The following is a 23,132-nucleotide window of genomic DNA, read 5'->3' on the forward strand; positions in this document are numbered from 1 at the left end:
TGAAATGGTTTGTGCCATGTAAAGAAACAACGTGGCATTTGTATTTTGAATAATGTAACCTTTGGTATTTGCTTTTATTTGCCTAACGAAGTTTACTTATTATATGGAGTCATGCAATTGATTTAAACGTGCACCATATTAAAGTTTGCACGTAGATGTGACTAATTGTGCGTAATGTGTAGGATTTCATAGGTTGCTTGCAATTAAATATGCATTTGATGTGCTTATGTAATATGATGATGTAGAAAGGCCTAAATTAAATGGTCACTTATGTGTGTATTCGAAGGACCTATGTGCCTTACTCTTCTGTATGCCTGAAATGTATTTTCCCTGGAGGCTCTCGAGTTAGACTTGTTAGTGAATTTCGTGTGTATGTTGAATTTGTTCTGTTTTCACATTTCTGTTGCAGGTGGAGAAAGTCGTCTTTGTTAGTTAGAATAACGCCTTTTGTTTTAGGAGTTAGGCTCATGGAGGAGAGGATACTTTTATGCAAGGAACGTTGATAATTGGGAGACAGTGTTCTTTCTCACTGAAGGAGGCCTGGGAATCAAGGTCATGGAGCCAGGAACTGGGAGTATCAAAACTAATGGAAAATCACTTATGAGAAGTGCCCAGCGAGACGTGGTGATCTGTGGGCGTGGTCTACATTTTTCTGTTTTGTATTACAGACAGTGCCCTGGGGGTTGAGTCAGGAGAGGAGATGAGGAGATCGAAGGAGAGGGAAGGAGCATCGTAGAACGAGCTGTGTAGCTTTGGCTACTGGACCCATACAACGTGAGTTTACTTCTTAGGAAGTCTTCACAAGCTTACACCTTTTCCTGATCTTGCCTGGGGAATGCTAAGTAGGAATGTCACGGTAGTGGTAGTGTAGGAATAGACTAATGCTTTTCACTCATCAGCCCCAGATGAAGACTGATCTTGACGTAGGGGCAATCATTGCCTGCGTTCTATTCGTGGAAGTTGTCATTCTGTTTTTGATCCTTCGTCATAAACTTTCCAGTAGATTTTGATTTGTATTAGCTCCCATGTACTTCTACAACCTCGTTATGAGGTGCTTGTACATTCAGTTATTTTTAGCTTTGTAATTAACCCACTAACAAATTTTGAGCCTGTGATTCTTCAGGGTCATGGTTCTTGAAAATAGTAGTCTGCTTTAATGAGTTATTTCTCCCCTCTACACTTCTCAGCAGGTAACAAAGGTCCATCGGCCAAGAGTTCTGCGGTAAATTGGTAGGGAGGAACTCAGCCCTAACAGTACGAGTATACAAAAGACTGGCAGTCCAACATTACGCAAAGCCAGAGTAACAATGTCTAGAAGACTTACCTTTGTAATGTTTTTTATTTTTTTCAGATGTCCTGCTTCATTCAGAGCATCTTTCCCCACACTTCATTGCAGCAGGATCCTCACATCACCAAGAGGCTAAGTAACTTTTAAAAGGTTCCCTATCTATAAAGCACATAACTTAACACATCTCACCGTGAATGGAATCTCAAATGGTTCGATGAGGCCCCCGACCATAAGTAGCCCATCGGTGGTCACTCCCATTCCAAAGAAGTTTACCCAGGAGATGCTTTCGACAAGTCTGCAGTCCACATACAGCTGCACTCCCCCTGCAGAGATCCCTAGAGCTATGCGGTGCCACTCTCCGTCAGACAGAGTGGTGATGGGGAACCTGAAATGCAAGTGAGGGAGAAGAAAGGATGCTTAATGTAGGAACCCACATAGAGAACCATCATATAAAGTAAGGGAGAATTGAAGTAGAAACCAGGTTTTGCACACCTCTCTTCCCCCATCCAAACAGCAAGCACATGAAGTAAGTTCAAACAGATGCATGGGGTATGGAAGAGAAGGAGCTGGAGAAACATCAAGTGTGGTAAGGGGACATATAATTTTAAGTCCTAAGCAGGGAGTAGCATGTTTGCAGTTTCTGATTCAAGACCAATCTGTACCTAAGGAAACAGGGCAACACCACTTTTTTGTATTAATTTCTAAAAAGCAGGCATCCTGGGGAATCTAGGGAGGATCTTCACTGTAATTGTCACAACATGTCCTACTCATAATTCCCAAGGAGCTGCTGAGGCATGCACAAAGTACCTCTTTGTCTTCTATTTATGTCTCAAAAGTTGTTGAAAGCACCCCCGGGTTCATTTAAGTACAGAGTTTTATTTTGTGCTAAGCACATAATGAACTGCACTTCTCTCACCGCCACCCATTACAACATTTGCATTGCTGAACTCACATAAATTACCATGCATATGCGACCATTAATATGCAGTTGGGATAATAATGGTCGTTGAAGACTTACTCGTAGTGCCCTCTGCGCTCCGACACCAAGATGAGCACATGGGGGTTAATCCGGATTTGCAAGAGAACGTGGCCGCGGACATTGAGGATGGTCAAGAGGCTGGTATCCTCCTTCAGGCTGTAGCGGACCTTCATGAGCACACTCAGCTCGTCTGTAAAGCTGCACGAAAAAGGAAGAGAGAGGCGTTACGGTGCAGCCAGTGTCAAAGCACGATGCGAAATGACGTCACAAGACCCCCTTCCTGCGAACAGAAGAGGCAAGTTCTCCATGGTATCTGAATTGAAGGTGCTGCGTGCGAGGCCTATAACCTGGTTGGTGAGATGCTGTGAGGTCAGAGACCATAAAGGGGCCCGACCATGATTGCTCAGCTGGTCATCATCTAAAAAAGGTGGGTGTATGAGTGGCTATCTAACGTGTGTGTAATTTCAGACCATTAACTCTGAAGTGCAAGGGTCAACTTGGGAAGGTGAACTTCTGGTGTGTACTTTCTGGTGTACAGATGAGGAGCAAAGTAATGTTTTTAGGCAGCTGCCAGGAATGTTACCCAAAATGGGAGTATAAGTGGGGGTTTTCTTGTAGTAAAACGTGCTTTTTAAGAGCAAAAGTAGAGGTGAGGTGATGAATGCACTGAACAGCCAATTTCTAAGAGAGCCTTCCATTGACATGTGGGAGGTGGAAAAGGCGTCTAATTATATACATATTGCGCATTTTGTCAAAAGGAACATTTTGTGAGACAGTGGTTTGGCTGACCAGTCCTTGGCAAAGATGGATAAACCAATGACTATGGTTCTAGCATTTTTTTGCGCTGTGGGGTGACTAAAATGCTGGCAGCACAGGGGACGAACAACAGATTTTGGAGGGGGCTGTGAAGCCCATGTAAAGGGCTAATATGATGGAGTTATCAGCTGCAGGGTTGTCACAGAAATAAAGGAAAAGCCTCATACACAGCGCCATGGTCTTCGAAATGAAGAGGGAAGAGAGCTGGAGCACAGAAGGGCCCATAAGGGACAAGGTAGGCCGGCTGCATCTTGCAGAAGTTGAGAAGGTCAGAAAGAACAGGGTGTTGGTCTCGTTAATCAGGGGCAGCCCTTACTTGACTCTTGGGGTTGTGGTAACGCCAGACAGAGGTGGACTGCAGAGGTGAAGAAGAGCAGGCACCTACAGAATGGTACGTTGGGTTTACTATAAAAAAGGAATGAAGAGTAATGTCCCAGGTTTTATGTGGCAAGATGGTAGTCATCAGTCATTTTTAGGGATAGATATATTGTTTAAAAACAATAGATATATTGTTTTAAAGCTGAATGAATATCTCACAGCTAAGCCACAGTTGGCTAAACAGAAAAAAACACTGTATGGGGACGGTTTTTTGGTTCGCCTACAATGTAGCAAGATTGGGTTTTGTGTACCTTGTGAAGCCCATGTGTCTCCACAATAAGGACAAGGAATCACCAATTATAGTTAAAAGGTTTTATTTTGGATTACTAATCAATCCAGTATATATGCAAACTAAAAGTGAGTTCAAGAAGTATAGCCCTACAGTACGTAAACTGAAATATCTCAGTAGGTTGAGGCACAATAGAATGAGATACAGAATTTTAATAGCCACAATAATACAGAAACAGATTAAAGCAAACAGGCATTCCATTAAGAAACTCCCATTCTCAATTGTAAATGTAGGCTCAATATAGGATCATCTATCAAGGGTCTCTAATTCGAGTGCATAAAAGGTATCAGCATCAGCATCATCAGAGTTTAGTGGAAGTCTTTGAAAAAGGGGAAAAGTGTTTAGCATAAAGCTGCTTCCTTAACGTCTAAAGGGAATCTCTGTGCCTTCCAACTGTAATAACACCAATTTAAAAGTAACAGGAGTCTCAGAAATGTCCATATCTCCTTTTACACTACCAGTAAACACTCATTGTTACTTGTGTGCATCTGCAACATCCCTTCAATTTCCCATCAAATCAAACTGGGACTGCAGTTCTCAGCCATGAACATCTCTTCGTCCTGGTACATGATAACCAGAAGGCCTCTTTCAACCAATAATTCTCCATGTTCACCGCCAAGTTGTTCCCTACAGGCCTCACTATCAGTAGTCTAATACAAACAATAAGGCTTTCTCTAGCTATTGAGAATCATGGTAATACACCTGTAAAGAAAGAAAGAACATGCTGGCAAGACAAAGTGCATTTCACTTGAGCCCTGTAGTAAGGCTAATTTAGCGAAGCATTTAATATGCACTTGGAATGCATAGTTATAGATGCACACATGTAATTTAAAGAATAAATATAAAACGTGAATAAAGGAGTACATGTTACATATGAAAATATAACTTGAATTATAAGTGTAAAAACGTGAATAAAGAACACATGCTTATATGTTTAAACTGAACATTGGTGCTTACATTATAATCTAATCTCTAGAATGGTTTTAATCCATCAATGCATTTAAATACTTCACACAGGCCAATGAAGCTAAGACACACACTGAATATAATGTCAGTTATAAGTATATGATAGCATTTCTTGTGACGTGTAAGGGTGGCGTCTAAATTGCGCTGCTGCAGGAAAAAATCTAAATGTGAAGTTAAAATGAGCCTTGTTCATAAAGCCTATTTGGGGATCATGAGGTATAGGCCAAGTGATGGAGGTGGGAGGTCTGATGTTAGATTGAGGGATCAGGTAAGAGGTCATAAAGGTCATCAAGAGCTCATCCCTGAACAACCTTCTCTGTAATCCTCAGTCCATGCATGCATAATTGCAATATACGCTCAGCCAATCAAAACCTCCTGGCTACTACTAGCCCTCCATGGGGGAAACATCCTTTACGACGAAACTTTTACAACGCGGTACCATTACCACGCAGGTTTTACAACGCAAGTCGTTACAACGGGGACTGGAGTTGGAATAGTAAATTCGACTATTCCACTATCCAGCGCCCCCCAACGCAAGTCGTTGTAACGACTTGCGTTGTAAAACCTGCGTGGTATTCTTGCATTATTTAAAACTACTCTCAAGGAATATCTTCTCTGTAAAGAATCATCTTAACTACATTACTACACAGCAATCTATCAGTAACATGTAACTGCAATTTTGCATCTGATAAATGCACAAACTTAGCTTTTATTGTTCATTATCACCTATGTTGTACATTCTCCCACCACTATGTTCCCATGCACAAATTTTCAAATGCTTTGTTATGTGCAAAAGAGTAAAAATAAAATAGCGCCCTGTCTGTAAAGCAGTGCCATATCCCAAAAGCAAGTTTACTATAAAGTGTGCCATCTACTTGCATAAATGCTGGTAAGAACTATAGGTTAATCCCGTTGGATCACAGCACTCTTCTCTGTAAATGGAAGTTATTCATTTGTAAACGGAAACACAGAAATGCTCACCTGAATCCAAAGGCAGCCCTAGTGGGCATGCTGAGGGTGGAGTACTGCCCGATGTCCAGGGTGCTACAGTTGTCTTCATCATAGCGAAGTGAGATGTTGACCAGGTCCAGGGCATGTGAAGTAATCATGTTCAGCAGGTTGACCTCTTCTGCGCAGAGAAGAGAGAAGGAAAGAGTGCATGAGGAAAAAGAAACAGTGACCAGCACATCTGCCTATTCGACTGCAGATATAACAGCATGCCTTTGTGATAACGAGTTATACCCAACACTGAGCAGAGAAGTGCTAAGTTTGCTGCCATTAAGAATACGTTGCAAACCTGCTACACATCCCCACTTTCATTTTTAGTACTGAATACCCGGAGTGAGGTCATGTTGAATCTGACGGTAGTAAAAGCGGTACACTCCCATGCACCTCTAAGTATCACCTCTGGCCCCCCCATCATGACTGCAGTCCACCATGACATGTGGCCGACAATGATGCAAGCACTTCTGGGGGACCGGTGGGAGCAGTCACTTCAAGCTTTGTGGCAGACTCTCCTCAAGCAACGGGGCGAGCAGTCTTTTTACAAACAATGAACGGGTAGCAGTCACTTCCCAAACAATGAGAGTGCATCCATTAAGTAAACAAGCATTGGCAATGTCAATAGGTCTGGCCTTCAAGAAATATTGTATGGTAATGCCAAAGGTTGCATCTTCCTGGTGGCTCCACCATTATTGTAACACAGCATAGTGACATTTCTACCCTTCTTTAGCTGCTGATGTACTACATCTACATCCTGAGGTGGAACTTATAATAATGGAGTAAAATTGTCTTGTGAGACGACCCTTGTTGTATTGCTCATGAAAGAATGGTGCAGGCTGGGAATATCGAATCACGAATATCGATGGGAAAGAGTATCATTAAAAAATATCAAAAGGCAAAGTATTGAAAGGTAGTTTCTATACATTTTCTTTACCTTCTTCCACATACCATGGTGGTGTGTAGATGTGGGAGTTAAGAATAGTAAATCCTTACCTCTACCCATGCACTCACCTTTCTGTATTTTGTCCCTTCATATTACTGTAGCGTTATTCTGTCCCATTGGTATTCAGAATTTGATATTCCAGCCACAATCTGAAGAGAAGGACCCCAAGCTGTTCTTTGGACCCTTTGATTCTGTCCTGTCAATACCTACCTAAGACCGCCCGCTCTCAAGAACCATACTGCATAGGTGGTGCGAAGCAATACAAATGCAAAGAGGAATGGGACGGGGCAGTTTGTGCACATGCCTAGTGCAACAAGGAATCAGCAAGGAACTATATTTGGATGAGACAAAAGCTGTCCAGTACCTCCTAAATGCTCCACAAAAGTTGTTTTTTTAAACCGAGAGAAAGAGAGACAGAAAATGAAATAAAAAATATTCCTCCCCATCGAAGAGTCAATCACTAAGTAGATTTTAAAGTGATATTTTAATGCAGATCAGTTTATTCGGGAATCATTTTCCCTCAGATAATCCATTCTTGGTTTATTATGCTCTTTAAAATTCTGTGCACATAAATAATGCGACACTTCACAAACTACTCTGGCATTCTGGGAAGACAGGAAAAGCATTACGTGACAGACACATTCCTGGTCGTGTAAGAGTTTCTCTGGGGGCTCAGCCCTGCTCTGTGTTTATTCCAGTCACTCGCATAAAAAGAAGAATTCTCCGGAGTGATTACATCTGACAAACAGTGGCATTCCAAGGCACATTTTACTGTATGCAGGAACCCAAAAGAACGCTGAATGTTGTGAAGACGTGCCTACAGGGGCTAGATGTAAGGAACGCCAGCCTTGCAATGTTTGATCACAGATATACTATCTGGGGCAGGCGTCGCGCGCAGCCGCTCTATGCTGGTAACACTCTACCTCCACACGCACAACTTCCAAGGAAGAAATACAAGTTGAACAGCGTGACATTTTGTGAGTGTATTTTGTATGTGGGGGTCTCGATCTATAGCCCAACGAGTGTCTTAGAAAAAATCACCATATTTAACACCTCCTTGTCTATGGGTTTACGGTGTATTTTTTAAAAAGTTTATACTGCTGAAATGATATTACTTAATTGGTTAAACTTTAGCAAGGTGCCAAAAAGTGAACCTCGTGTACATGTCTTGGAATGGGTTTTAAAGAATGTAGCCTCAAATAAACAGACTGCAGCAGGGGCCATACAGTTGATCACTGTATAAATGCGGAGAGGAGCTGGGACACTGTGAAACTTCTGGAGGGATTGTTGCAAAATGCAGTGTGAATTTAACTCAAAATCTTCTAACCGGTCATAGCACTTCGGTTTTCATTATAAATGGCTTCTTTGTCTTAATTTTGATGGAGCTGGTACCGTCCTCACAGGAATTTGGAGATCTGTGGTGTTTCCGCAGATTGGTTGACTTTCACAGATACATTTTGTCTGCTTTGATCCCTGTGTGAAAATCTGTGGGGAATGAGGAATTACCAGGGAACCAGGGAAATATTGTTTCCCTATGTAATTCCTCATTATTAGTGGCCCACCAGTGTCCAACTCATGATAACTTGGATTTACCTCACCCACTGTATCATTAACTCAGGAGATGGGAGAAATCCAGGCCCGCCCCTCGTAATGTGGGCCCAAGCATTTAATTGTTTAAGGCTTGGTTTGTGTTGAGTAGCAATGAAAACTCCTCGGATTCCTCATCTACAGGAGAATTCACTAGTTGAACATTCCCCACCATACAATCTCTAGGTGGGAGGAAAGTAGTTCATTGAATTTTGTCCCAGACTTACCAGTTTCTCCAGAGAGATAACATTTTTCTATTACTGCCCAACTTTAAATTGGGTAGTTTGTATTTTAAATCCCTAAACTAAGAAGAGCATTGTCACTTAAGCTTCAAGAAATGCTTTACTACAATTTTGCCATGAAAGGCCGGCAGCATGCTGGCTAACTGGAGCAATGAGCAGGCTGGCTAACTGGAGCAATGATCATGCTGCCACTTGGATCTGTAAAGTTCAAGAAATTGGGATGTTAAAGCACATTCCAAGTTGAACAAAATAACCATAAGACGGACAGCAATTTTTGTATTGAAGACTTAGGATTGATAAAAACACAGTTTAGAAGTTTGCTATTGAAGCAGGTTGGTTTTGATGCATGATATAGTCGTTAATGTACAACCAGTTACAGTAGGTGCTGGACATTAAGAATTGTGCAGTGTCAGAACCTCTGAAACCAGGTGTTATGTGAATTGGTTGCCGTGACTCCTCTAATGCAAGGTATTAGAAGACCCGGGCAGGCGAGTCCTCTAGAAAGCTTCGTCTCGTTATGATTACAGGTGCCACCAATTAAAACCAATGCTACGGCCCAGTGTGAGATCAGACCAGCACATCCGTAAAGAGCCTTACCACTCAGGACGTCTTGAGCCCTTGGGACCATTGGGCCTGAGAACCTCGTTGGCAAACAGCCGCCTTCTCATCTCCAACACAGAGAACTAAGAAAGGTGTAGTGGCTGATTTGCGTAGGAGTTGAAATGTAATAAATCATTCCCTGACTTGCTATATTAATCTGTGTCAAGTAATTCTCCCGAGTTGGGTATTTACATAAGCAGGGTTAATAAAACAGACCTCTTTCACAATATCAGCAGAGCTACACTCTGAAGTGAATTTAAATGTAGTTTTACAACCGTGTTCCATTGTACTAATACAAATCATTGGTCTTAAAAGTCACATGAAACCTTTCGGGAGATACCAAGCTATTCCATATCTTTTTTTGTGATGCACGAGTTATTTATACAGCAAAATGATCACAAGCAATTAAATTAACTCAAATATTTTTAAAGTGCAAAACCCCATGCACTTAGATCAACTATTCTGCAAACAAGTTTAAAGGAACTACGGATTTCTATAGTTATTTTTTTTTCGAGTATTAGGGTAAAGTTTGCAATTTAAGAATAATGTGGCCATGCTTGGATCATCCAGATATCAACATTTCGGATATGAATGCTAATAAACGTAATATGCCAAAAGCTACAAGCATCTCGTAAGTGTGTTTTGAAAAGTAGAAAAGGTGCAGCTCATGTTCATGTTTCACTAGTGAGATGGTTTGCAAGGTAAAAATACGAGGGGTGGTACTAGTTCCTGGAAGGGAGAGAGCGAAGTGCAGCCTGTTATGGTTGCAAGTAAGGGTAAGGTGTCTCCAAAAAAACGGAATGAGAGTGTGAATGGAGAGAGTGGTACTCCTGTGTCTGTTGTGCCCTCACACACCCTTGCAAGTGTAAAGCATCATCATTGGTCACTGCTCCTCGTGGGGGTGACGCTGAAGTCCCTCACAGGCCCTCTTGGAGGACACTTTGATGGAGATCTTTTAGGAGTTGCCACAGTTGTCACATGCACATATGTGTTTGGCTCAGGCCAAACAAAACACACATGTGCACTTAGGTTTCTCCAGCCCGACTGTATTGAACAGCTGGGCTGGAGAAACCTCCCCAGACTCCCTTTCCTGAGCATAGCATCTTTTCAACCCCCCAGGCCAATCCCCGTGCAGATGTCCTAGCAGAAGAGCAGCATGAGGATTTGATGGTATTCTGTCCAGGGGTTGCCGGGACAGGAAGAGAAGAGGAAGCGCGACATGGTAGGCGGCCAGTGGCCGGCGGCTTCAGGTAAGTTCTTTTATTTTTTGCCCCAAATATTGTGTACTCGACAGGGAAAGGGACAAGTAAATTGTGAGCCACCGCCTTCCTTGGGTGTCTGCAAAATGTGACTCAGTGCATGGGAGGGATATTGACTGGATACCGTTCTTGGAAGCACACATTATTATTAATGAGTAAACCAATCCATGTGGCATAAATTGAATTAACCTGGAGCCTGAAATGTGGGCAAGAGGGGAAGCCTATTTCCTTAAATCTTCTGTGACTCATGGCTAAGAGTTAACGGGCTTGAGCAGCAGATATTTCACTTGCTCCAATTTGAGAGGAATGTCTGATTATGCCAAACATATGGTACGAAGCACCCAAATATTTGCTTAATTAATAAAACCTAAAGAGCAAATGTCAAGTGGGATAATTCCTTTCTATTCTTTGCATATGCTTTACTATCATTGGTAATGATAAAACGTGCTGTCAGAATAACACTACAAAGTACTGTCCATCTGGCTTAACCTTAAAAGTTATTTTTGTTAGTCTAGATAATGACAACTCTCTACATACATATAGAAAATGAAGGCACACATGTTAAGTCTAGTATAGTGGAATAGTTTTATCATAATTATTTTGCATATACATTAATATTAATCTGCAACACACAAATGTATTTACTGTTTGATATTCACGTTAAAGTTAACCATAGCTAATGAAGACCTCATTTTAAAATGGCTTATGTGAAGTTGCTATATTTCTTTCTTGATGTGTATTTCTCCTTTTCCTCAGCATTGAATATTGTATATTTAATCGCTGCCCATAGGAATGTTTAGTTTACAGAATCCTTAAAGTATTCTCTAACAAGTACAGCTAGAAAGAGCATCTTGAAATGGGAGTATCATCTTAAATTGCAAATACGGTGTTTAAAGAAGCTTTACATGCAGACTCCTTCTGACTGATTTTTCCCCAACTCTCTTGATCTTTCCTAGTTTAGCTAAGTAGGGATTTTCCCTTCATGGGATATTGAGTATGCTTTGATTTTTTTTTATAATAGATTGTCTTTGCATTTATGAGTTTGAATTTCTTTGAATTATATCGACTAATGCATTCATGAACGGACTACTCAATAACAATTAAATTGCCGATTTGAATTTGTAACCTTGCTAATCTTTAAAAAATTCATGGTTAGCAAATCGAATATTTTTTGTCATCTTTGTGAGGGCAAAATGTGCTTAATGTTATTGAAATGTAATGATTGTTGCACCAGGCTCGGTTGGAACTAAAAGCCCCATCTGCTTGATGGCAGCCTGTACTGGAGTTTGCACCAGAACTTTGCATGGTGCAAAGCACTGCATCAATAGGATCAGTTATTATCCAGCTGCTGGGTTAATCAAATGTAGATCAATAGAGATGTGCTATCAAACTTCACCCACCAAGCATTTCCAAGACAAGAGAAAGACTGAGGCCAAAACAAGTGCTGGTCTCGTCACCTCCACTCAGAATTGTTGGCTTGCTGCATTTCAGCGTGTGCCTATTCTCAGGCTTTCCTTTTATACATACTTTAGGCCTTGCCCATGACAGCGCTTGTGCTATTGCTGGCACGAGCTTTTGTTTTCTAACCGTGCTTGGAGACCACCCATTGCTGATCATTGGTAGGCTTCATTGTCACTCATGTGCTTGCTTTTTGCTTTGCTCTATTAAGTGGACAGCACTGCCACGTCATATATTTTCCCCCAACCACATCTTGCATTGTCCATGTTACCCTCACACACCTTCCCTCCTGCCAGCAATTTTCAAAAAAGTTAAGACACATCCAGTGCTGCTGTGTCATAGCACTTTATTTTTGTTTTACATTCAGCCATGCTGCACAGTAGCCAAGCTGAAGAACAACATGGCTAAAACACATTGAAACAGCTAATACCTCTTGTAGGCAAGACCTATTGACTTTTCTATTGCTTGTGTTCATTTGTGCTAGTAAAGTTGCTTTAATTGAATTGAACCAAGACTACAGTTTCCAAAAAGTGTTGTCGAATGAAATCCGAAGCTTGTAAACATTATGCCATGATTATATAAAAGTTAACTCTACTCACTGCCCAAAGAATCTGCAATTCTACTTTAGAAACAAATTCACTTCTTTGGGTCGCCTTCGGCACAGAAGGCTATTGCAGCGCAGCTGCAGGGAGGTGTAAACATCTGCTTTTATTGGTCAGGCCACTTGATATGAATCACACATTCTAGACAAGTCGTAACACTAGCATCTTCATTCCGTCAGCTGGCGGTATTATGTCTGCATATTATTTACTGTGGAACTCTGCCAGTAAGCTTGCATTAGGTAGAGTAGAATTAATCTCTACTGTAAAAGTGTATCCTGGCATACCAGTATTGCAATAAATATTATGGCAGTATGCTCAATTTAATGTACCCTCAGCCTAGGCGATTCGGCCACCATAACAGTCTACACTGGCGGAGAAGGACATGGGTGTGTTTATTGCTAGAAAAAAATATAATTGTTAATTCAGGAACCTGTATTTATCCAAGGCCTTTAACAGCGTTTTCCAGTGGCGGGTTGCGGTCTGCAACCTGACCAAAAGCTACTGTGGAGTAGAAAACGAGCAATCACACCAATGGCAAAATAAAACAACTCCGGTGGTAGAGACACCGATGGTCATCCCGGACCACAACCCTGTGCACCTATCTCTCAGTCAGCAGTTTATTAGTATAAGACTGGACCCAGTGTATGATAAACCAGCGACATTTCCTAAACCACCATAGTCACGACCACAAAGAGGAATATTAATATAGTCTTATGGCCCACTGCCAAGCCCAATACCAGTTGTTAAACACCAAAAATCAGAGTAATACCGTGGGAGAGGGCCATTAGTAACCCACTGAGGATAGAATGTTCTAAATTAAAAAAGGAGGAAACAGAAGGACAAGCATTGGCCTGTTGGAGCAAAAGCTTATATCAGCCACTGATATCCCTGAGCCACTACGTTGTCTTCAGAGGAGCTCCCAATATTCCAATGTTCTAATGTGGGTAACATTCCTGGTGCCCATGCCAAATCAAGCCATACTTTTCACATGTTCCATGACAACAACTATCTACATCACCCAAGAAGATAGCTGATCCTACATTGCAAGGAAATTATGAAATGCCAAGCAATTTAACACAGAAAATTATCCAAAAAGGTGGTCAGAAAACCAGCGCTCTGTGGTGGGGAGATAAGGTGCATCGAAAAGAGGCTGTGCAAATGTGCTGGGCCTCAAGTCAACTCCACTTTGCTTGCTGCTATTCGGGTGCAGCCCGCTTAAAGCCCACAGCTTGTTCATATCCCTTACACCTACTTGCATCATCAGAATTGAAAGACTGATGTGGTTGGGGAGAGAAGTCTTTGACGATTGTCCAAATGTTGTCACATTTGATTGGATGGCTTTCTGCTGGAAAGACCTACTGATTATGCAGTCTTTGTAATCTTCAATCCCTTCGTCTTGTGTTAACAGAATGAAACTTCTCGGCTATATATATGAGCTTAACCATTGGTTCAGGGCCCCCTTAGTTCTCCACTAGTTACTTCTTCAGGTGGCTTCTACAATCCCTCTTTCTGCCTGGGACTGTCAGTGGAGGTGACCAAGTGTCCCCCTCAGATGACAGTGCCTGTGAAGCTCGCTTCAGGCCTCTAGTACGGGTGTCCCCTGAGCTTGGGAAATTCGAGGCTCTCAGAAGGCAGCGAAATCTCCTTCTAAACACGAATGTCTGCTACTTATGTGATTTGGCATGCACAGTATACATGGCACACTTCCCAAGATTACTGATGTAGCTGCTGCTGCCATACAATTAGAAACCTCCAAAAATTCCTATGGATAAAATGAGGGGCCACCCTATGAGCTACAGCTTTATAACATCAGTCAAGGGCATCCCCACACTCTCGTGAAGCGAACACAGCAGCACTGTGTACCCCATGTGGAACTGTATTCACCTCTCAGACCTTCATCAAGCCCAATTAACTCCGAAAAAGGTAAACCTGGTATACTAATGCACCAAGCTACAGTCGGCCTGCGTGCATTCATTGTATTGGGTGCAAAAAAAGTTTTCTAAAGCACTAAACAAGCCCAACAGCATCAGAAAAGAATCTTAAAAATAACAATACTGTCTGAACATAGAAAAAGACAGAAGATACAAGGCAAAGCTGCATGAATCAAGTCCCAAAATGTACATTTTTATGTCATTTAAAAGCTTTTTAATGAAAGGATTTGTGTCAACTTTAAATGGAGGTGGCCAGTCGGTTATAATCAAGAATGTGTAACTCCTTCGGAGTAGAAACTCAGCACCATCCAGTTTGCAAGCGAGGTGTCCATGGCCTCCTGGTCAGGGAAGCTCATAGTGGGCTCAGGTGTGTGAGGTGCGCGGTAAAAGAAACAAGCACAAAAGTGAGCAGTCAGCCAGAATCTTGAAGCGATTCCCCTCCTTTGCTGTATTACATGCTACTAACTAACCTCAGCGTGCAACGTGCACCCGCAGAACATCACCTTCCGGGGAAGTGACGTCATTTCCTCAACAGCATATGGTACAGTAGATGCGATGGGAAATCATGTTGGTCTTCCATTGTTTCTGCAGAAGGCAGTATATAAGAGTATACAGGAAGACTACACTGTCGACCAGAGTCGACACATTTTTATATTATTTTTATTTATTTATATTAATCTATTTGTCATCACTGGTTTCTTAGACAATGTAGGATGAATGTAAATCACTTTAGCACAGTGCCACCATGGTTGCAAAAACAAGGAGTATAGGCAACAGAGAACCGGGGGTGGAGGGTAGTTGGAGATTTGAGAACACGATCAGAAGAGGTAACGGGTATCAGAATTACTAACAATAAATCCAACAAGGGCAAGCATGCAACCACCACAGGCATGGAAGGGGGAACATCACTTACAACACAACTTTTACCACGCGATGCTTTTACATCGCAGCTTTTACAACGCAAACCATTACAAAGCATTGCGCTGGGGGGCGCTCTAGGATAGGGAATATATTTAATTTACTATCCAACCCCTTCCTTACTATCCACGGGGACTGGAGTTGGAATAGTAAATTAAATAATTCACTACCCAGCGCCCCAAAGCACTATGCGTTGTAATGGTATGCGTTGTAAAACTCACGTTGTAAAAGCATGCGATGTAAAAGCATGCGTTGTAATGTCGTACATCCGCATGGAAGTACTGGGAGTAAGAAAAAAGCAAAGAGGAAACACGGCTCCAACACTAGTGGCAACTACAGACATGCATTCAACGCATTCTAGAGGAACAGGTGGTACAATAGGAACACGAACAGTTAAGGGAGGTGTGGAGGGCTTGAACAGATACCTAATGCGAACCGGTGATTGGAGAGGAACCAATACACGTCTAGAGAACTGAGCACAACAGCGGAGAACAAGAAGCTTATGGTAAAAAAGACCAGAAGAAGAGAGAAACATTCAACCAAAGAAATAGAGCGTGGTCCTGAACAATGCTCTCAGACAGAGGCACTGCAAGCCAGACGAGGCGCATGCACCACAGAGCGGCCTGTGTGCAGCTGCTAATGCACTGAACGCAGAAGCAACGCACCTGGCCCGTTATAGGCCCGGATAAATGTTTTCCATCCTTCTCAGAGGCACGCTAGTCCCAGGCAGACCCACACCTCCCCACACCTCGTGCACGTTGTGAGACGAATTAATAATCAAGCACCTGCGCCTGGAAGCGGGGGGGGGGGGGGCGCCCACCCCCTCTTTCCTCACATGTTCCATTGGTTTGACAAGCTCACACCTCGCGAGGTGGCTGGGCACAGGCCTGCTTTCTGCTCATGGATGCCCGGTGCTCTGGCGGGCTCCGGATGAATCTGGGCTGAATTAACAGACCTGAAGGCCGGGCCTGCAGACGACGCGCGCCTACAGTTTAACCTCGCGGCGCTCCCAGGAGCGGCGGATTGCATTGCTCCCAGGAGCCCGTCTGGAGGGGATAGAGCTGGATATTCGATCTGAAGGGGAACATTTCTGGAGGTGAAGGGCCTTCTGCTTTACAGATCGCGAGCCCAACACGTCCCCAAAGTGGCCACTCCACGTGAGGCCACGTCTCGAGCTGACGCGCGCGCAAAACGAATCTGACAGGATTCTGAGAGCCCGTCGGAAGGGAAGATGGATCCGGCATCCTGGGGGAGCCGAGCTGCGCCGGCCAACGTGTCAAGGAGGATGGAAAAAGAGAAGAACCGGAGAGAATGAGGGAAGGAGGCAGGAAAATGCGCGGGAAATTAAAGGGTGATGCTGCATTGGAGACTCTCGAACCCAAGCCAGGGGCGAGGGCGCGGACTAAATATCAAAATGGAAGAAGGAGAGACCAAAACAATGCAATGAGCACAATGGACTGTGACAGCTGCCCAGCCACTTCCCTCACAACCTTCTGGGCTTTAGACACAACATCATGTTAGCCAAACCCGAGCCGTCCCCAGGCGCCAGCCTCAGATCATGTTTAGCAACCTCATTCGTTGAGCCTTTTGGGTAACCTTGGGGGCCACGGGCAAACCGGAACGCCGCAGACTGGAGGTTTATAGGAAACCAAAGCAGGAATATACACCGGAGGCACCTCATCAGTCTGAAGCCATGGAGAAGGCATACGTGTGCTTTATATAAATACATAAGAATCCTTCACAATCCATTTAATCTTGATCTCCGGCTTCTCCTCTTCGAGATGAGACACCCCAGAAGGACTTCTCCCTGTCTCCAACTACCTACAGCACCCCTTTTCCAGAAACCCATATACAATTCTTCTCACTCCCTATGGAATCCCACCTATACAAGGACTAGTAGCTCAACAGAGACTTTCCCAGTTCCCTTGATCAGCAGTAGCCCTGCTATTTACCGATTCCTTCAATCCAGGGTTGGGTATATATTGCTTCCCACACACTACAGTCAGCCAGCTTCGTACACAAAATGTAAAAATGTAAACTCCCACTCAGATGCCTTTTGGGGTGATATAGGGAAGACCGGGGCCACAACCCTGGTGGATATGTTCGTTTGCCACTGGTGTCCTGAGGTCAGCCCTACTGTGGCTCTGCAAACTGGGCCAAGTTCAATTTGACTCTCAGGGTAGCGAGGGTGAGCAGTCCGACTACTCAGGGAAGAAGTGTGGGTGACGAGATCAGAACTCAGCTCTCAAACAACAGAGATAACAAGCAATGGCAAAGCCAATAGGTTTCGCCTATGCAAGATCTATTGGCTTTGCCAATGTATTTTAGTCAAGTTGTAACCCAGCGTGGCTAAAGGTTATTGGCATAGAGGAGAGTGGAGTGGAGTGTTGGAGAGAGGAGTGCGAAGAGTTGAGTACAGTGTCGTAGAGTGGCATGTCGTGGAGTGGAGTGTCAGAGTGGCATACAGGGGAGTGCAGTAGGGTGTCATAGAGCAGAGTGGAGTAGAATTAAGTGGCATAGAATGGAGTAAAGTGATGTAGAGGGAGTTGAGTGGAGGGGAATTTGTATAGTGGAGTGGTATAGAGTGGAATGTTGTAGATTGGAGCAGCATAGAGTGAAATGGAGTAGAGTGAAGTGGTGTAGCATAGAGTGGACTAAAGTATCGTAGAGTAGCATTGAATCGAGTGGAGAAGAGTGGAGTGTCATATTGTATTGTGGAGTGGAGTGAGAGTGGGGTACAGTGGAGTGGAGTAGGGTGGAATAGAGAGTTGTGGAGTGGTGCTGAGTGGAGTGTCGTAGAGTAGAGTGCCAGAGTGGAGCTGCATCGAGTGCTGTGGAGTGAGAGAGTTGCATTCAGTGGAGGAGCTACAGTGGAGTCCAGTGGAGTGTTGTTGAGTGAAGTGGCAGAGAGAATTTCGTGAGTGGCATAGAGTGGAGTAGAGTTTAAAGAATAGAGTGTGTCGTAGAGTGGAGTAGAGTGTCAGAGTGGAGTGTCAAAGAGCGTCAAAGAGTGGAGAGGCAGAAAAGCACAGATTGGCATACAGTGGAATGGTGTAGAGTGGAGAAGAGTGTCAGAGTGGAGTGGAGTGGAGTAAAGTGGAGTAGAAGAAATTGGAGTGGCAAAGAGTAGAGTGGAGTAAAGTTTCCTAGAGTGCCCTAGAGTAGAGTGTCAGAGTATGGCGTCATAGAATGGAGGGTAATAGAGTGACATGGCATGAAGTATCACAGAGTGGAGGGTTATTGAGTAGAGTGAACTGTCGAAGAGTGGAGTGGCGAAGAGTGGAGTGGCATAGAGTGGAGTAAAGTGGCATAGAGTGGAGTAGAATGGCATAGAGTGGAGTAGAATGGCATAGAGTGGAGTAAAGGTGCATGGAGTGGCGTAGAGCGTAGTAGAGTAGAGAGGAGTGGATTGGCGTAGAGAGGCCATCATAATGGAGTGTCGTAGAGTGGAGTGGAGTAAAGTGTCAGAGCGAAGGGGCATAGCGTGGAGTGGCATAGAGTTTCATAATGTATAGTGTCACAGAGTGGAGTGGCGTAGAATGCTCAGAGGGAAGTAGAGTAGAGTGTCGTAGGATGGACTGTCATAGAGTGGAGTGTCATAAAGTAGAGTGGCGTAGCGTGTTATAAAGTGCAGTATACATGGAGCACACTTCCATTACAGACAACAATATTTTCAACTGAAATGACCATTACATTTGCACATAGAGTTTTACTGAAAAAACAATACAGCGCACAAATGATAATGTGTGGAAATGACATCACCTAGTGGAGTGGTTCTTGACCTTTTGACTTTTGTGAAGCCCCACTTAATCATTACTGGAACTTGGGAAACCCCAATGAATCATTATTAGAAACAGGGGACCTCCCCCCCCACTAAGTATTTACTGGAAGCTGGCGTCTCTGGCCAAAGCATTCTCAATCATTTGAACAGCAACTATAAAATATAGAAACACGCATTTATCAAACAAATACACAAATGATGTAATATTTGATTTAAATGAATAAACAAATATAAAAAGTCAACATTTTATTAGAAAGGTTAGAACTTTCCTAAATTCAGTTGAAGCAACTCATTGGCCATACTATATTCTGTTTGATGCATTTGTATTGCTCCCACAAATCAATCTCCGAATACTAACTTAATATTTAACCTCCAATTTCAAATTCCTTCACATTTACTGAATGTTTTAAAATGATTAACTTAACATTTTACTTCCTTTAGTTATACACACTTTGTTTAGAAAATTTAATATTAACAGAGTAACAGTCACAGAACCTAGGAGTAGGCTTTGCGGACCCCCATGGGTCCCAGGACCACAGGTGAAGAACCACTGACATAGTGTATTGATTTGTTTTGATCGTATTAAAATATTTGTTTCCATCATACTTCAGAATTACCAAAAAATGTGCTTCATTTGTGTTTTCCTAATTCTGATGCAATTTACAGACATTTTAATTTTGTTGTGTTAGAAAAAAAACGTTTCTGTCCTGTACCCAGCAAGACTGTCACATACATCCTCTAACTTTGAAGTCAAAGAAAGACTAAAGATAAGTAAATACCAAGCTCCCTCAGAAGACAGAGCCTGGCACTTGACCTCTGTCTTTGAATGCACAGAAAATGTGACCAGATAAGAACCAAATTTAAAGACTTGTTTACAGAAAGTGAGCATTGTGGAAGAATACAGTCAACAGGCTATGCTCCACAGGAAGGGTGAACTCAAGCTGGAAAGCCTAAAGCAAATAAAACCAGCGAGTAGAAAGCAAGCAAATCTGAGTTACAAACCACAAAGGCTATGGTAAGCAATTAACAGAATGTATTCCCAGGGAAGCTTTCAGAACATGTCCTATATGTCTTTCGCACCCAGACAGCTGTGCTGTTAGGCTTCAACATAGTAATGTACTGTCCAGCCTAGTGCTTATCTTGATAAAACAAGTAATTTAATCTGACAGGAAAACAAAATACAACACAGTTTAATTAGGATACAATTACAGGTTTCCAAACTCCTCTATGGTTTTCAGTGAAGCCTTACACAAGACCCCTCAACCCCAAGTGGGTTCTCAGCCAGGAGAGCAGACTCCGTGCTGTGACCAGGTTGAAAGCCGTTCTGAGAGGGGGCCAATATGTTATTCAGGGCCAGAAAATGTGACAGGAGTGAGTACACATATGCCTCCGTAATCTTTGCCACCCAAGGAAGCAGAGAGATGGGGCGGTAGTTCTCCGATTTGGCCAGATCCAGGGTAGGTTTTTTAAGTAAAGGAATTACCTTGGCCTGCTTCCAAGCTCTGGGCACAATAGCTGTGCCGAGGGAGCCATTTATCACCTGATTCAAGGAAGGTAAGATTGTCCGCAGTATTTTCTTGAATTGATCTGGTTTAAGCAGGTCGACGGGGGATTCCGACTTAATCCTACTGCAGAGTGTTACAAGCTGATCTACCAGGATCGGCGGAAAGGTATGAAGAGTAGTAGCCTTTTGACCACAGCGTGCCACTGGAATGTTACTAGGTGCGGCCCGAAAGGACCTGTAGATATCATCCACTGTTTTAACAAAAAAGGTGGCAAGGTCCTCGCACTGCTCATTGGACTTAATAGTCGACCCCTCAGTGGTTTGTTGGGATTGCAGGCTGGCGAGTATTGAGAACGTGCTCTTAGCTGGATTAGGACTCTCGTGAATTTGATTAGCAAAAAAAACCGCTCATGCCAGGTTGGGTTAGGTGCAATCTGTCCCCTGGTTTGGTGTTTAGAAGCAGAGGGATTGTCTCCTTGTTCCACTATGTGACCTTTCCTAGCCACATCGTTTTTAGTTTTCAACTACTATCAATGATTGGCATTCTTGTCACCGTTAATTTGCTAGAATCTTATTCTTTGACTTTCCTTCCTCTTCTTGTGTTTGTCTATTCACAGAAGCGTAGCTTCTTTACCTTTCTGTTGATTATATTTTTTATATCCTTCCTCTGCTTAAATTTAAGAAACTACATTTTTTCTCTTGCTTTCATTAGTCCATGTGTGGGCATGTGTTTTCTTGCTCTCTCTTCTTCTCTTCAGTGTGCTGCTTCCACCTACACATCCTCACCACCCTCTGTTTTGATCTCCCAATCCTCAGCTCATCCTTTGCTCCCCCCATGCTTCCCCATCTCCTCTACTTCCTGCTCAAATTTTTTCCACAACCCCCACCCCAGGACCCTACAGTTGCTCATCTGCCCCTCATTATAGCATTTTTTAAATAAGAATATATATATATGAATATATATATACATTCCACAAGCGATTGGGAACGCCCGCTGCCTCCTAACCAAAGGGCACATCGACACCATGGACCTCCCAGTCACGGTCCAAATGAATTCACCATCACTTTCCGAACAAAAGCAGTTGACGTCGTGTCTGTGCGCAAAATTACTTTAATGCCAGCTGGCATTAAAGTAATTTTGCGCACAGACACTGCGTTGACTGCTTTAGTTTGGAAAGTGATGGTGAATATATATATATATATATATATATATATATATATATATATATATATATATATATATATATATATATATATATATATATATATATATATATATATATATATATCAATATCAAGGCTCACTGTCCGTCTGCTCTCCTTCACTCGCGGCCGGGTGCTTTCAATGGCGGGAGACGGTACCACGCCAGTCTCAGACAAAGCTCAGATGCAAGAAGCATGCAGCACTCACGGGGGACTGTTCCAATGTAGTTTATTGGACAAACACACTAAGACGCGTTTCGCCCACCGCCTTTCTCAATTAGAGGCCGGCGCCACCCTTAGGCAAGGTTTAAATACAGCCAATCAACAAAATAAAGAAAGGACATGTATAGTGCATTCAGACCACCATTTCTAAGTGGTGTAAATTCAGTTAAATCACTGACAAAATTGCGCCCTGGATGGGCATTGAACACACAAATAATTATATATATATATATATATATATATATCCTAACAACAGTTGCCAGTAGGTAGTTATAGTTAGGATCTAGTTTCTATAGGAAAAACATTTTTTGTTTAGCCAACAACTTTGGCACTGTTTGATGAATCCTAACTAAATGTTCCCAAAACTCTAGTTTGTCACTCACCTCACCTGCTGTGTTGAAAGTTTCAGGGTGCTTTATCAAGCAGGGGTCAAGAAACAGGGGGAATGACAAAATACATTTTACCCATGCAATTTCCCATAGCGATTTTAGACACGACTACAGCCCAAACTGCTGGACGGATTTCCACCAAATTTGGCCTAAAGCTAGATCTTGGTCCATAAAGAGTGCTTTTTGGGATTTTGTGTAAATCCGTTCAGTAGTTGTGGAGTATTAAAGAAAACAATTATATAGGTATCTAAGGACGTGAACCCTCCGCGGATCTGAAAGATCTCATGCTGGGATTTGATAGGCTGCCAACACTTCAACCAGAAAGTGTTGGAAGACATTTTGAGACTTCGACTCAGTGGAGTCTCCCTCAAAAAGTTTAAAATAAATAAAAGGGGCAGCATAGAAATACTCTGACCCCTTAGGCCTGGTAGTGGGGTCCCCCAGAGTCCCTGCCAGGGTTAAAATGAATTTTCTTCCTCAATTTTGCCACAAAATCATGTGTGGATCCACAAATTTGCAGCAAAATTGAAAGAATAAAACAAAAAAGTTCTGTTTCCTGTGCTTGTTAATAGATGAGCCCCCGAGTGGGCCAGGTCCCATGGGCAAATTTGACCCGGGGTGGGGGGAGGCGCATGGTCCCTTTACCCTATTGTTATGAAGAATAATTGAGCCTAACATCCTAGGCTTTGAGAAGGCAAAGCAAGTACGTATTCTCGGCAATTCCACATTAAAAATGATCTGATAACCTTGGTGTACATAAATGGATCAATGATCT

General features: G+C 42.8%; 1 protein-coding gene across 1 annotated transcript in view; it reads right to left on the reverse strand.

Moving 5' to 3' along the window:
- LOC144752426 (uncharacterized) overlaps window positions 1–5,840 on the reverse strand; it is a 1,170,660-nt gene extending 1,164,820 nt beyond the window's left edge. The window contains exons 1-3 of the mRNA XM_078640356.1: window positions 5,698–5,840; window positions 2,307–2,465; window positions 1,478–1,673 (exon numbers count right to left, since the gene is read on the reverse strand). Of these exons, the coding sequence (XP_078496482.1) occupies window positions 1,478–1,673; window positions 2,307–2,465; window positions 5,698–5,825 (483 nt within the window). The 5' untranslated portion in view covers window positions 5,826–5,840. The remainder of the gene's footprint in view (window positions 1–1,477; window positions 1,674–2,306; window positions 2,466–5,697) is intronic.
- Between the last annotated feature and the right edge of the window lie 17,292 nt (window positions 5,841–23,132).

The sequence above is a fragment of the Lissotriton helveticus genome, chromosome 5_1, assembly GCF_964261635.1.
Source record: "Lissotriton helveticus chromosome 5_1, aLisHel1.1, whole genome shotgun sequence".
In the NCBI taxonomy this organism is placed as follows: domain Eukaryota; kingdom Metazoa; phylum Chordata; class Amphibia; order Caudata; family Salamandridae; genus Lissotriton; species Lissotriton helveticus.